This window comes from Caretta caretta, chromosome 1 (genome assembly GCF_965140235.1).
Source record: "Caretta caretta isolate rCarCar2 chromosome 1, rCarCar1.hap1, whole genome shotgun sequence".
Taxonomy (NCBI): Eukaryota; Metazoa; Chordata; order Testudines; family Cheloniidae; genus Caretta; species Caretta caretta.
In genome coordinates, this window is record NC_134206.1 from 280,979,356 (window position 1) to 280,995,600 (window position 16,245).

The 16,245-nt window shown below is 38.2% G+C and overlaps 1 protein-coding gene and 1 long non-coding RNA gene across 2 annotated transcripts in view; one reads left to right on the plus strand and one right to left on the minus strand.

The window, feature by feature from the left end:
* Positions 1–3,784: 3,784 nt before the first annotated feature.
* The window catches only part of OTOGL (otogelin like), a 135,933-nt gene continuing 123,472 nt past the window's right edge, over positions 3,785–16,245 (minus strand). The window contains exons 54-57 of the mRNA XM_075126183.1: positions 14,888–15,007; positions 12,867–12,916; positions 9,021–9,096; positions 3,785–5,309 (exon numbers count right to left, since the gene is read on the minus strand). Of these exons, the coding sequence (XP_074982284.1) occupies positions 5,109–5,309; positions 9,021–9,096; positions 12,867–12,916; positions 14,888–15,007 (447 nt within the window). The 3' untranslated portion in view covers positions 3,785–5,108. The remainder of the gene's footprint in view (positions 5,310–9,020; positions 9,097–12,866; positions 12,917–14,887; positions 15,008–16,245) is intronic.
* On the plus strand, positions 10,064–12,746 carry LOC142070580 (uncharacterized). Its single transcript, XR_012666452.1, has 3 exons — positions 10,064–10,351; positions 10,999–11,128; positions 12,633–12,746. It is a non-coding gene; the product is annotated as an uncharacterized LOC142070580 (long non-coding RNA).

Here is a 16,245-nt window from a genome sequence, read left to right on the forward strand (position 1 = left end):
GGTGCAAGTGCTGGAGGAACCAGCTAGGGGCAGAGCTCTTCTTGACCTGCTGCTCACAAACTGGGAAGAATTAGTAGGGGAAGCAAAAGTGGATGGGACCCTGGGAGGCAGTGACCATGAGATGGTCGAGTTCAGGATCCTGACACAAGGAAGAAAGGAAAGCAGCAGAATACGGACCCTGGACTTCAGAAAAGCAGACTTTGACTCCCTCAGGGAACTGATGGGCAAGATCCCCTGGGAGAATAACATGAGGGGGAAAGGAGTCCAGGAGAGCTGGCTGTATTTTAAAGAATCCTTATTGAGGTTACAGGGACAAACCATCCCGATGTGTAGAAAGAATAGTAAATATGGCAGGCGACCAGCTTGGCTTAACAGTGAAATCCTTGCTGATCTTAAATACAAAAAAGAAGCTTACAAGAAGTGGAAGATTGGACAAATGACCAGGGATGAGTATAAAAATACTGCTCAGGCATGCAGGAGTGAAATCAAGGAAGGCCAAATCACACCTGGAGTTGCAGCTAGCAAGAGATGTTAAGAGTAACAAGAAAGGCTTCTTCAGGTATGTTAATAACAAGAGGAAAGTCAAGGAAAGTGTGGACCCCTTACTGAATGAGGGAGGCAACCTAGTGAGAGAGGATGTGGAAAAAGCTAATGTACTCAATGCTTTTTTTGCCTCTGTCTTCACGAACAAGGTCAGCTCCCAGACTACTGCACTGGGCAGCACAGCATGAGGAGGAGGGGACCAGCCCTCTGTGGACAAAGAAGTGGTTCGGGACTATTTAGAAAAGCTGGACGTGCACAAGTCCATGGGGCCGGATGCGTTGCATCAGAGAGTGCTAAAGGAGTTGGCGAATGTGATTGCAGAGCCATTGGCCGTTATCTTTGAAAACTCGTGGTGATCAGGGGAAGTCCCGGACGACTGGAAAAGGCTAATGTAGTGCCCATCTTTAAAAAAGGGAAGAAGGAGGATCCTGGGAACTACAGGCCAGTCAGCCTCACCTCAGTCCCTGGAAAACTCATGGAGCAGGTCCTCAAGGAATCAATTCTGAAGCACTTAGAGGAGAGGAAAGTGATCAGGAACAGTCAGCATGGATTCACCAAGGGCAAGTCATGCCTGACTAATCTAATTGCCTTCTATGACAAGATAACTGGTTCTATGGATGAAGGGAAAGCAGTGGACGTGTTGTTCCTTGACTTTAGCAAAGCTTTTGATACTGTCTCCCACAGTATTCTTGCCAGCAAGTTAAAGAAGTATGGGCTGAATGAATGGATGATAAGGTGGATAGAAAGCTGGCTAGATTGTCACGCTCAACAGGTAGTGATCAATGGCTCCATGTCTAGTTGGCAGCCGGTATCAAGTGGAGTGCCCCAAGGGTCGGCCCTCGGGCCGGTTGTGTTCAATATCTTCATAAATGATCTGGAGGATGGTGTGGACTGCACCCTCAGCAAGTTTGCAGATGACACTAAACTGGGAGGAGGGGTAGATACGCTGGAGAGTAGGGATAGGATACAGATAGGATAGGATACAGAGGGACCTAATTGGAAGATTGGGCCAAAAGAAATCTGATGAAGTTCAACAAGGACAAGTGCAGAGTCCTGCACTTAGGACAGAAGAATCCAATGCACTGCTACAGACTAGGGACCAAATGGCTAGGCAGCAGTTCTGCAGAAAAGGACCTAGGGTTACCGTGGATGAGAAGCTGGATATGAGTCAACAGTGTGCCCTTGTTGCCAAGAAGGCCAATGGCATTTTGGGATGTATAAGTAGGGGAATTGCCAGCAGACCGAGGGACGTGATCATTCCCCTCTATTCGACATTGGTGAGGCCTCATCTGGAGTACTGTGTCCAGTTTTGGGCCCCACACTACAAGAGGGATGTGGAAAAATTGGAAAAAGAGTCCAGCGGAGGGCAACAAAAATGATTAGGGGACTGGAACACATGACTTATGAGGAGAGGCTGAGGTAACTGGGGATGTTTAGTCTACGGAAGAGAAGAATGAGGGGGGATTTGATAGCTGCTTTCAACTACCTGAAAGGGGGTTCCAAAGAGGATGGATCTAGACTGTTCTCAGTGGTAGCAGATGACAGAACGAGGAGTAGTGGTCTCAAGTTGCAGTGGGGGAGATTTAGGTTGGATATTAGGAAAATCTTTTTCACTAGGAGGATGGTGAAACACTGGAATGCGTTACCTAGGGAGGTGGTGGAATCTCCTTCCTTAGAAGTTTTTAAGGTCAGGCTTGACAAAGCCCTGACTGGGATGATTTAATTGGGGATCGGTCCTGCTTTGAGCAGGGGGTTGGACTAGATGACCTCCTGAGGTCCCTTCCAACCCTGATATTTTATTCTATGATTCTATGCTCAAAGTTTATGGAATGTTTAGCATGGTCTATATACTCATTAAAACTCTAGGTGAAAACCTGGCCCCACTGAAGTCAACATAAATTTTATCACTGAATTCACTGGGGTCAGGATTTCACCCATAATATTTTATATGTTGCTGCCACAGTCATTGTCTCAACTGGCTAAAGTGATTGGTTCCTGTTTCTGACTATTTATTGTATCTGCCTTCCCTACACAGAATAAAATAGACAAGCAGTATTCCAAAGATATATCCTTGTTGCTACGGTAGCAACTCTATTATGACCATTAGATGAATATTATTTCTTTATAATGATTAAATTTTTATAATTAAGGTTGCGTGTCTGTCACGGAAGTCATGGATTCTGTGACTTTCCACGATTTCTGTGACTTCCACAGCTGCAGCGGCCAGTGTGGCTGACCCAAGGCCCATCCAAGCAGCTGATCTCAGGGCCAACCCCTGAGGTGGCCCCAGAAACAGCCGCACTGGCCGCTGCTGGAACGGCCCCACAGCCAGTTGCACCGGCTGTTGCTGGAGCGGCCCCAAGGACAGCCGCATCAGCCGCTGCTTGGACAGCCCCGGGCAGCTGGTCCTGGTGACCACCCAAGCAGCGTCAGGTGCAGCTGGCCTCGGGGACCACCTGAGCAGCAGTCTTGGGGGCAGCTGAAGTAGCGGCCGGTGGGCGGCTCCCCAGAGCTGCAGTGCCCCAGGGCTCCTCCAGAGGTGCAGTGCCCCAGGGACGCTATGATTTAGTCAGTGGTATTTATAGTAAAGATCATGGACAGGTCATGGGCCCGTGAATTTTTGTTTATTGCCCATGACCTGTCCTTGACTTTTGACTAAAAATGCCAATGACTAAATTGTAGCCTTATTTATGATAAAATATTTTAAAGTATTAACCCAACTCACAATTTTTTTATTATACATGGGGAACAAATATTTGATAATGGATTCTTCTGTCTAGCATACAAAGGTATAATATGATCCAATAGTTGGAAAGTGAAGCTAAACAAATTGTTTGGAAATACATTGGAACAAGTTACAAAGCATTGTGGTGTATTCTCCATCACCGGCCATTTTAAAATCAAGAACAGCTGTTTTTCTAAAAGATAAGATCTAGAAATTATTCTGGAGAAGTTCTATGACCTGTGTTATACAGATGGTCAAACTAGATGATCACAATCGTCCCTTCTTTGAATCCATAGGAAGGGTGTCATGAATAACTGTGATTGATTTAAATTTATATACTATTTTTCTCCATAATCAGCCAAATTTAGTTCACAGAAGATGGAAAGTTAGGTTTCACATATGAAGTGATGAATGATACAAAACAGCCTTAACTTTTAAATATATTTATTTTGTGTTTTTATATTGACTATTTCTCATTATAAAAACAATATAATAATACAACCTCATTATTATTTTATTAAATTCTGACAGTTTAAATATCTATTGTATGAGAATTGCTTGCCCAAGAAATTTTGAGATTCTTAGCCAAGAATTTTAGTTTCAAAATAATACACAACATGAGTGAACGCCTGGCCTCACTGAAGTCAATGGCTTAACTACCAATGACTTCAACCAGGTTAGGAATTCACCACTGAGTTTCTAGGGTAAGCAATACTTCTGAAAATGGGCATAAAGCTAGATTCTCAATTCTTAAGAATTACAATAAATAGTTGATGGCTAAGAAAATGGAGAGCACTTCTGGCAGCAAATATACAGACCATGTGCATCCACAGACTAATTATATATATGAATTTCACTTATCTCCTTACAATCAATGTTATATCCTTTTCAGAGGGAGCATGTTTCTTCTTGACTCCAAATGATTTGAGACTTAGATTCAGCAAGTGTTTCCAATCTTAATATTCCTTTTAAAACAATCTTTAAATTTAGTTATTTTAAATAAAAAGTACTGAACATGAGCATTTAAACCCATGAAACAAAGGGTAAAACCAAAGCAGAAGGTGCACTGGTCCACTTTCAAAACAGAATACATTCACAGAATCTCACTCCAACATCCTCATAAAATAAACAGCAATTTCTCCTCTGATTGGTTTTAAAAAGTTAAACATTGATTTAAAGTATAAGTCTACAGTGAACGGCACAGTTTTTACATATTTTTAACAGAAGTCTGAACCACCCTCCATACTTGGCCCCTTCTATCCAATCACAATATTTAAAATGTATATATGATATTAAAAAAGCAAAATGCCATAGATTTAAGGAATGTAACATTATACTAGGATTTAGACCACAGGTTTTTTAAAAATACAAAATTAAAAAGACTACATTCATCATGTTGCTCAGTGGGTTCAAGTTTAAGCGGATTTCAGTCACTGAGTAATGCCTAATGGAACTGCTAATAAGATAAAAGCAAAAGTTTTCACAAAAATTAACTTTTGGATACAGATGGCCCAATTCAATCAAGTTTAAATTTTAAAAATCAAATTAGTTTTCAGCAGCATATTGGAGAGAAGTAAATAATTGTCAAATTAATAATCTGATATAAAAGAAATTATATATGTATATTTGCCAATGTCTGAAAATGTTTTTGCTGTCATATTTCTATGCAATTTCTACTAAATTTGCTAAGAAACCAAGCTGTCTGAAACATTACGGATAAAATATATTTTTCTATATAGTATTTATTCAGTCTGTCCAATGCCAAAAAAATATAATTCAATGATAGGAAGCCAACTTCAATTCTCACTGTGAAATCAGATACAAGGAATCCATCAGATGTTCAATTCCATTGGCACGAACAGTCTGTAGGCTCTTGGATGATGTACATCACTTCAGTGCCATTTCCTGAGCAGTATAGTGGCACAGTCAGGTTCTGTACTCCATTTTCACGACAACATTTACAGAATCTTAAATGGCTATTGATATTGACATTAAAAATTGTAGCTGAGGGGCATTTCCCTTCACAGGAAGCCACATTTATCTATTAGTGACAGAGAAAGAGAAATTATCAATTTCATTAACAAGATGAAACAAAACATTTTAAAATTAACTGCAATCAGAATCTGTTTTTACACCTAAAAATATCCAGGATTTTGTAAAGGATTCTGATACGTAATAATTATTTTCCCTATTAAAAATCATTTGAAAGTTATCACATACAAAACTATGTTAAATGGTTATGACAATTCTAAGTTGAGGTGAGCCTCTTTGTTCTTGCCTTTTCTTTTTTAAATGAAGTCAGCTTCTAAATGTGGAATTGTTTTGTACTCGTGACCACATATGTTGGCTGAGCCTGAACAAAATGTGGTGCTTTATTGTAAAGCTGTTTACCACTAACTTTTACCTTATACTACCTTCTTCTCCAAGCAATCCACTCCCTGTTCCTGGCCTAGCACTGTTGTGGAAGAGCATCTAGGCTTTTGAAGGTAATGAGACAGATACAGAGATAATATATAAGAGATGACTTAAGTTATATCCAGGTGGATCTACATGGTAATCATCAATCAAGGCCTGATCCAAAGCCCACTGAAGTCAACGGAAAGATTCCATTGGGCTCTGGATAGCAGGCCCTTAAAGAGGGATATTATTCCTGTGAGAGCAAAACCCTACCCCACACAGAGTTTCCTATAACCTAAGAAGAGAATCTTCAGATTTTCTTCTCCCTTCTCTAGTTCTGAGAATTTAAACCTGATTGAGAAACCGTTTAAGCTCAAAAACTTGTCCTGCCATCACTAAACTCCTAAAATAGATGGATATATTTATAACTCTTAAACTGTGCAGCTAAAGCTGCGTCCTCTACTGTTGGTGGATTAATCTAAGCAACCTGTGGAAAAGTCAATCTTAAGTATCCCTCTGCGGGATCAAGAGCGGAAGCACACTAGTGTGATAGCTTTCTCCTTCCTCTTTCAATATGGCTGGCAGCTAGAGAACTGTCCTTAGCCACACTATCACTCTGATAGATATATCTGAAAGTATGAGAGCAGAGGTTAGGTCAGCAAGAAACAAGGTGGGTGGATGGGGTAGTGGAGGTTGCATAAAAGTACTTGTGCCACAGAATCAAATTGCCATTTTTTGTATTATTTGTTTGGGACTTGAACTTTGGCTATGACTACACTTATGGCAGCATACATAGTACATACACTGCACACTCCCCTGGCACAGGTATAAATAGCATTGTAGACCATGAAACACTTCCTAACCGAGTAAAGACACGCTAGAGCCTTAGGGCGTATACCCAACATGGCTCTCTACACACACAAGCAGTGCCTCCCATATGTGTCCCACTGCCTCCCAGCTGCTGGAGACTTTCCCCGCTGTCTTCCCCCGACAGAACCTTTCACTGCCGCACATAACTACACATCACAGTGAGGACACAGCCTACTTTTCACTGCAGCATGTAGCTACACATAACCTATATGCCATTGCAAGTGTAGACAAGGTCTCTATTACCATGAGTGGTATCCTGACCTTACCAACTTCAATGGGACCTGGATTTCATCCAATACTTACAGCATATAAAGAGTTTTCTGATCTGCTATTGTGCTGGGGCAGATTAGAATGCTGATACACAGTTGTAGAATACACAGAATCATGAAATAACATCCATAGATATGTTACATACAAATTGCCATAGTGATTCAGAGTAGTAGTCCATCCAGTCCAGTATCCTGTCTCTGACAGTTGACAGAACCAGATACTTCAGAGGATGGTATTAGAACTTTGCAGTAGGCAATTTGTTCCACAATTGCCCGCACATAGGTTTCATCCCAAGCTTTAATAGTTAGAGATTGGCTTAAGCCCTAAATCATAGAATCACAGGACTGGAAGGAACCTCGAGAGGTCATCTAGTCCAGTCCTCTGCACTCATGGCAGGACTAAGTATTATCTAGACCATTCCTGACAGGTGTTTGCCTAACCTACTCTTAAAAATCTCCAGTGATGGATATTCCACAACCTCCATAGGCAATTTATTCCAGCTCAAGCTTTAATATCCCTTCCAAAGATTAGGTTTTGAATGATAACTCTGTATCTTCTTGATATGCATATAAATGTCTAATCCCTTTTTGAATCTTGTTAAGTTCTTGGTCTCAACAACTTCTTGTGGCAATGAGTTCCACAGCTTAATTACACATTGTATGAAAAAGTATTTCTTTTATTGATTGTGAATATCCTACTTTTTCACTTCATTGATAGTCCCCTAGTTCTTGTAATATGAGACAGGGAGAACAGTTGCTCCCAATCCATCATCTCTACGCCATTCATTATTGTATATACGTCTATCATGTCTGTCTTATTTGTCTTCTTCCTAATGTACACAATCCCATTCTTTTCAATCTCTCTTCATCTGCAAGTTTTTCCATGACCTTGAATATTCCCGTCCCTGTTCTCTGAACCACCTCTAGTTTTGCAATACAATTTTTGAGATGGGGTGATCTATACTGTACACAGTATTCCAGGATAGGCCACATCACTGATTTAAAGACATATTTTGGGGGATTATTCTCCCTCCCATTCCTTATGCATCCTAATACCTTGTTAGCTTTTTTTGATTGCAGCTGTGCATTGAGCAAAGGTTTTCAATGAGCTATTTTGGATTGATACAGTTAATTTAGAACCTTATAAGAGTAGCTTAAATTTTTCCTCTCAGTGTGCATTACTTTTATATTTGCCTACATTAAATTTCATTTGCCATCATGTTGTCCATTTACATAATTTGTGTAGATCTCTCTGAAATTCTCAGTCTTCTCTGACCCTGACTAACGTAAATAACTTTGTCAGCTGCAAACTTTGCTACGCCCTTATTCACAGTCCTTTCCAGATCATTAATAAATATATTAAACACCTCAGGACCTAGTATGGAAGTGTGGGACACCTGCTGTTAACCTTTTGCAATAATGAAAATGGACCACTTAAACCTACTCTGCATTCTACGTACTAGCCAACTTTTGATCCATAACAATACTTTGCTTTTCACCCCACAACTTTTTAATAGCCTCTTGTCTAGGACCTTGTTAAAGGCCTTTTGGAAGGCTAAATAAATTATGTCAACTGGTTCTCCTTTTTCCACTATATTATTGACACATTCACACATGCACGTAACAGGTTTTATACCCGAGACCTCACCAAAGCTGAGAGGTATGATGTCTTATTAAATGATCTCCATAAAGGCTATCATCAATGTATGATATCGAGAGACTTGTCACGTGGAAGAGAGAAGAACATTTACGTCAGAGAGCTCTTTAAGGAGGAATATGTTTCCATCATTGAGCAGGGGGTTGGACTAGATGACCTCCTGAGGTCCCTTCCAACCCTGATATTCTATGATCATTTATAAGTGGAAGCATTTATACTCCCTTTTTTGTGTAACTCCTCTTTAGGGATGTTATTTCATGATGGAGAGGTCAGTGACTTTGTCAGTGATACGCAATTATACTGTGTACTTTTCATTTGAAGTCAGATGTTATTCCAGGTAGAAGGGGTCAGCACTTCTGACCATGTATGGGCAAAAGTAATTAATTTTTACCCACACTTATGAGTAGAATAACATTTCCAGGGTGAGAGGTCTGCTTGATGAGATGATAACAGCATTTTTTTGTTGTATATTGATGTCTGCAATCCTTTTTCATACTTGTTTTATTAGTATGACTCATGCTCATTATGAAACACAAAGGCAGCAGTTTTCTATACTTACAGGCCTCTGACTTATACAGTCACTTTTTCTTATGGTTGTTCTGACCGTCACTTTCTGGCAAATCCTTTCTTCCTTTCTACCTGATAACATATAGAAAATGTTTATTCATTAAATATACATTGTGCTCTGTTTATTCATTCTTTAAAATGAATTGTTACATTTTAAATTAATAATATGGTAAAATATTATTTCCATATCTAAATCATTAGGCAGTGACAAACCAGGAATATATTAATAAACATTACCTGGAAAAAAATACCATACTTTCTAATTATCATATATGAAGACATTAATCAGCATAGTCATAGAACATATAAAGAGGCTACAACTGTTGAAATGTTAGAGTGATTTAATAGTTATGTTGTAAAGCTTTTGAAGATTGAACCCACATAGCAAAGACAAACCCAGTGAATAGAAAAGGGCAAAATGCTGTTTTTCAAACACTATCAATACTAAGGCTGAACTTATGAAAATAACAGACACTAACTTGAAATTAGTGTTAATTATATTTATTTAAAAGACATATTTTAAATAATTATATCCTTGCTCTTGCTCCTTAGAACACTTTTGGAACTGGCCATCATTAGAAGATAAACCAGCTTTAAATATGCAGCACACAGACTAGGGTCCAGGTTTACTGATTATGGGAGAGATTTGACAGGGCTTTGGGAAATCTTAGTAGGAGATATGCACATCTCCTCTACGTATGTGGGGTATTTTGTACTAAAAACTACTCCCGTAGCTGGAGCTAGTAGTACTCGGGATAGCAAATGTGCATAGAGGTTTATGAAAATATTACATTTTTTGTGGTTATGTATTTTTGTGGATTTTTCTTGTAGCCTTTGGATAATGAAGCTATCCAAATATTAAGAAGGATACTTGTGACACAAAACAACTAAAACCATGATACTGAAACAAATGCAAAGGTTACACAAAACCCCCATACCACAGGACACAAGACAAGTTGTGCTAGCTGTATCTATTATACAATATACTTTTACTACACCGATCTCACAACCAAATCAGAAGTCACTGTATAACTGTGTTGCCACATAATCATTTTTCATCTTCAGCATCTAAATTAAGTGGGACTAACCAACAAAGTCCCTCTTCACTTTCAGCACAATCCCATTCCTGCTCCACAGGAAAGGAAGAACATATGTTTTGTAAGATCAGCAAGCTCTGAGCAATCCAGTGACACACGTGGAGTAGCTACCGGACCAGTGGGTATCCTGTATGTATGTCAGGAGTAAAGCACGACTCTTCTGGCTTCAGGGGACAGATGCCATGCTATCCTCTGACAAATGCTATGCAGAATCAAGATCATGTTGGTTGGTATACTAAACACTGTACTCTCTTACCAAAATTGCTGTGCAAGGACTTGTCTAAACAGTGATTTAGTGTGCAGCAAGCAAGCGGTGTAAATCTACAGTGCGTCACTCATTGTGCACTAAGTAGCCATGTGAACTGTGCTACTGCACACTAAAAGTTACATATTGCATTTTGATCTACTACTGACAGCACATTCCAGCCGTTAATAGGCTTAATCCTGAGCACTGAGCAATAGGATCCTACAGAGGATCTCTGCTCTATGGAAGATTCCAGGGGATCAGTACCTCTCAGGATCAGGCCTAATACCAGTATGGTATTGGTTATATTACATTGATAGTCATGTATAAATATATCCCTACAAACAATTATGTTAAGTAAAAAAGATTATGTTATATAAAAAAGAAAATACATTATTAAAAATAATAATACCTGGTTCACAATTTATACTATCAGTAGAGACTACAGGGCTAATGGCAAAGGGTAATACACCCAATCCAGAACCTGGCAGAATTATTAGGAATATAAGTTTCTTGTAAAATAAAAACATTTTTACACAAATGACATTTCATTAATTCTTACACTGCCAATTATGATTTTTCTTTTGGTAAAAAAGTAATGAACTTCTCTGTTTGCCTTCCAAATTTAGAAATTCTGCAGTTGCTGAAAATCTCACTGATAACACCCTACACATAGTACTTTCCTGGTTAAGAGAAAACTTCAACAGTGTTTCCAGGCATACCACATTTTTGCAATGGGTATTTCATGACTATGGCAAGGTAAGAATTAAGTATATGAACTCACTTTGCATGCACTTAATCAAGCTCTTTTCAAAAGGATTACTTGTTCCCATTACAACCCCCAGGTGTTGCAAGCTCTATTTTTAATTTGTCTTTTTAATGGCTTTACCCCAGGGCACATGCTTTTAGTTTGAAAACACAAAAACAAATAAAAAATAAAATAGCATGTAATTGTATGTATTGTATTTTTGTTCTTAGCAGCCACCTCAGCAAATATTTCTGAAGTATAACAATGCCTTTCCTGAGGCCACAGAATATTGTGAAAGCTAAATCTTTCCTGATTACTGCAAAAGGCAGAAAATATTTGTAGCCATTAATACTTTAGTCTCATTCTCTAAATGAAACCCACCCAACTTGTATGGCTTCAGTGAAATATTTTGCAACTTTACTCCAACCAGTAAAGGAATAATCCCTTTGAAAGACGCTAGCATAATCCTTGTGCAGGTTTTTTTTTATTAATATTATTATTGTTTTTCAGTCTGAAAAAAGTACTAGATTAAGCTACAATCATTTCTGGCTTCTTTGCTGTGTATATGAAGGAACAACATTCCATCCACATTCCTAAAAATTGATTTTCAGGGCCTTGTATGCCATGGATGCTAAATATAATTTTATTTGATAACTATGAATAAATATATGCCTTTATGCAGCCGCTCTTTTAAGAGAGATACAGGTATACATATGCAGCTACATATTGTACTTTTGACTGTCACAAATATGACACAGTGCAATATGAAACTATACTTGTGTGTTCTTATGCGATATTATTGATCACAGCTCATTTTAAAAAATGAAATTCAGGATTTCAAAGGCATTTTATGCCCCAAAATTTTAATTCTGAAGAAAAAAAATGGTGTTTTCCAAGCAGCTCTATTTTTTACTTTTATTCGCTATTTATACAGAATCAAGGGTTTTATTTTATGTAGTTTAGAAATCACAGCCTAAATAACAAAGCTTTTTGTTCTTCAGAACTACACAGGACCAGATTCTGTTCTCAGTCTGTTTTTACACTGGAGTAAAAAGAAATCAGAATCTGTCACATAACTACACCATAATTAAGAACCTGTATGTTTTAAACATGCACATTCATAGAATGTGAATATATAGCTACATAGCACAAGTGTTCATTTGGTTTAGATTTGTGCCTTTTATCACCATCAATAATAATTTGCTCTACACCCTACAATTTTTTCATATTTTGGATTTAAATGCATTTCCCAAGATGGAAAGAGTTAACTTTTCAATTTAAAAAATATTGTATTCCAGCACTCTGACCCTAGAAAACATAAAAGAACAAAACAGAATAAACCCATAATTATACAATTTGTTTCAATATGATCAAAATAGGTATCAATTTTAGAAAATTTGTTCTGAGCTTTTATAGAGAACACTATAAATATGTATATGTATAGTTTTGGAGTAATCTTAACAACAAACCAATCTTTTCATTATTTAAATTGGGATCACTTTTCATCTTCCTCAGGCTGTCTTTGGAGAGATTTGGTTATACTCCAGAAGGATAAGGTTAAATATCACCATATCAGCAGCCATATGAAGCAAGGCTTTTCAATAAACAGTTGTTAAAGAACTATAACAATTTTGTTTGATTTGGGGACTGCATGCTTTTTCCTTCCTTATGTCCCAGCAACTGAGTTAAAAAAACACTGCTCTCCAAAACCAAAGCCAAACTAGCATGTATTGCAGTAGCTTTCTTCACTTACACGTCTTGCAGCAGCCATCATTATAAGTCTGCACAGTGCCTCCATTCTAGGAAAAGAAAGGGGAAATATATCAAAAAAGACTGTGCCCAATGCAATGCCCTGCTGTATCCAATTACATTTAGAACATAATGGGCCAAATCTTCAGTTGGTGTAAATTGGTGCACTATCACCGATGTCAACGAAGTTACAAAAATTCACATCAGCAAAGGCTCTGGGTCAAAATCTCCAAGCTGTTTTGAAATATAATATTTGAAAATGAACTTGCCATTATGATTGAGCATATCTGAGCTGGTCTCTTTTAACTCAAGAGAGCAGTCATCTTCAGACATTACCATCCATTCTCCCACTGATGGCTCAATTAACATTGGGAGTTACTTGGATAGTTAAAAAATTCCATATATGAGTAAAATGTAATTTTGTTCAAGATTCAAAAGAATTTACATTGCTCATGTACCACAGAAATGAGCACAGTGAAGATTCCAATTAGATAGCTATTTACTACTGAATACCTATAATTTTGCCTCATGTAATATATTTTCAGAGCTCTAATTCATCCCTTTATTCTAGTTTTTTGGTTTTCCTTTCACATTTTATAATTAACTTTTCTTATGCTTTTCTTCTCAAATGTATTGTAGGCAGGACTGAAGCGGAAATGCAGAAAACATATCAAAAAGAGGAGATATTCCTCTTTAAATTAAAAAAAGAAAGGATCTCTCTCATGTGGAACTGGCATAAATAAGAGCTAAACTGTCCACTTTTAATACATTTACAAAAATTGCAGATAAAGCAGGAGAGTGGATGGGATAGCAGTCTTGTACTAATACCGTACAAAATATTTTTTTTAACTTACAGTATTGGTTTTCTATATTGTTATAGAGAAATCACTGAATATGTTGATCAATTTTTCAAAAACGAGCACTTCAGGTTACCTTCCGAAATCCATATTAGCTCCTAAATTAACCTAACCTGATTTTCAAAACTGCTGACCAACCTCAACTCTCACTTGAAATCAGTGCTGAGCACTTCTGAAAATCAGGTTGAACTGATTCAGAAGGATAATTTTAGGAACACATTCTGGAAAATCTTGGCCATTATTATTAAAGAAAGACCCTAACAGAATGTGATGAAAAAGCTCCGGAAATAAGAAAATGTTTTTAACGGTGTCAACATTACTTTATGATAAGGTGCTTTATTTGGGATAGACAGGAGAGTAGCTGTGTGCCCTTTCTAAATAGCATGTAACACATTTATAGATCTTGTGCAGAATTTGAAATCAGTACTCAGGACAGATACTGCAATGTATTTTTAGGAGCATTGCTTGAACAGCCACAAGTGCAAGAACTAGAATGTACAAAAAACAGAATAATTAATTAGGATAAAAGCTAGAAACCTATATTCCCTAAACAACAACAAAAAAGTGTGTGCGTGTGTGTGTGTGTGTGAAGTATCTTTGAACCATAGCTATTTGGTTTATATATGTTAATTTTTAGGTAGGTACACTAAGTAATTTGTAATCTTATGAACCAGAGCTATTTGTTTCATGCAGAGCACAAAGTCAGCAAGCCTCTTGAAGTGTTTCTAATCTCTGTTCAATTTATGGCATTTTGAAACTCTGCTGCTGCACATTTATCTGCAAACTTGCTAAGTGGCATGAAACAGCTTATTTCATTTATGTGTTTATAAACTCTCTGAATTATAGGTCCTATTCAGAACTCTCTGCTCAGACAAAAGGAAAGGGAGTAAGAACCCTATAAGAGTGCAGCTTAATACCAATCAAACAAAATTTTGAAAGTGCACATTGTTTGGGATGTATGATATAACCCTAAAAACAAACAGAAGAATAGTACATAAGAACATTAATTGCTCATTTTAAAGTTGTTACTTACCAAATTTTTTTTAGATTAATCATTCTATGGAAAGTATAATATGGTTGTCAGACCCATAATGGTTCTGAAATGAATGCCAAGCTCCAAAACAAAAGATTAGTTATTACGATTTAAAATCACAAAGTACAAACCTTTGTGCATTCAGTCTCATTAAAAGGGGGGCAGACAACACTAGATCCCAGTATCATAGCACCTACAGCAGTCTTTGCACACTCATATTTAGTGCAATTGGAGGCCCAGGTGCTTCCCTCCTACAAATACAAAACAAAAATACCAGAACAGACAGCAAGTTACAGCGGCACTGACACTAGAATATTGCTTAGTTATAAAGGTGTTATTTCCACATGTAGCCACTAAGATAGTGGACAGACCCTGCACTCTATTCCTCGCCAATGCACCAGCCGGAAGGAAAAGAGCCTGCACCAGAAAAAGGGCTGGTGCAACTTACTTCCCTGTGAATCAGAGTGGAAACTGAATTATGACTCAGAATCAGTAAGAGTCATAGAGTTTAAGGCCAGAAGGAATCACCAGATCATCTACGCTGATGACCTGTAGATCACAGGCCACCAAAATCACCTAGCACCTGCACATTAAACCCAGCCACCAAAATTAGATCAACGCATTATCGTCCACAGGAAGAGAATAGGAGGGACCAAGATGCTTCAGTGCCTGAGGCTCCTGCAATGGCAGGGAATTGATTATGCCAGATATACATAGATAATCCCAGTAAGTGATTCACACTCCAAACCGCAGAGGAAAATGAAAATACCTCAAGGTCACTGACTATCTGACCTGTGGGAAAATTCCATCCCAATCCCACATATGGCCATCAGTTCGACCTTGAGCACGTGAGCATGAACCAGCGAGCTAAGCATGTGAGAGACAGACTGTTCAGTGCCATTTCAGAGCATTGGCCCCCCTGTCCAGTGTCCCATCTCCAACCATTTCTGATGCTTCAGAGGAAGGAGACTAAAAACAAAAACAAAACAAAAAACCCAAACCCAGAATACACTGGGAAAAGGTGAAATCCCTTCCTGATATCCTGCAGGTGACCATGAAGGATGAGCTGTAGGAACATATGAATATTAATCTTCTTAATATTATTAATCTTTCATTTATATCACACCTGTGATCCCAAAATGCTTTACAACCTCTCCAAAAAGCATATAGTACAGGAATCACTAACACCAATCACTGGAAGGCAGCCACTGTTTTGTGTTCTGAGCCTCTACCAAAAACCATAATAGTAGCCATTGACCCAATCCTCTCTTTACATCTCAAGTTGGCAAGTTTGCTTAAGTGTTTGAACAAGAGCTTCCCTGACATCAATAATATGTCCAGTATCTCTTAGGGAGCCTGATTTTCAGGTGTGCTGAGCACCCACAATTCCCATTGACTTCAGCTGACGTTGTGGGTGCTCTGCATTCCTGAAAATTGGGTGCCAACGGCTAGCTCCACAAAGGCACTTGGGCTTTGCAATGCTAACTTT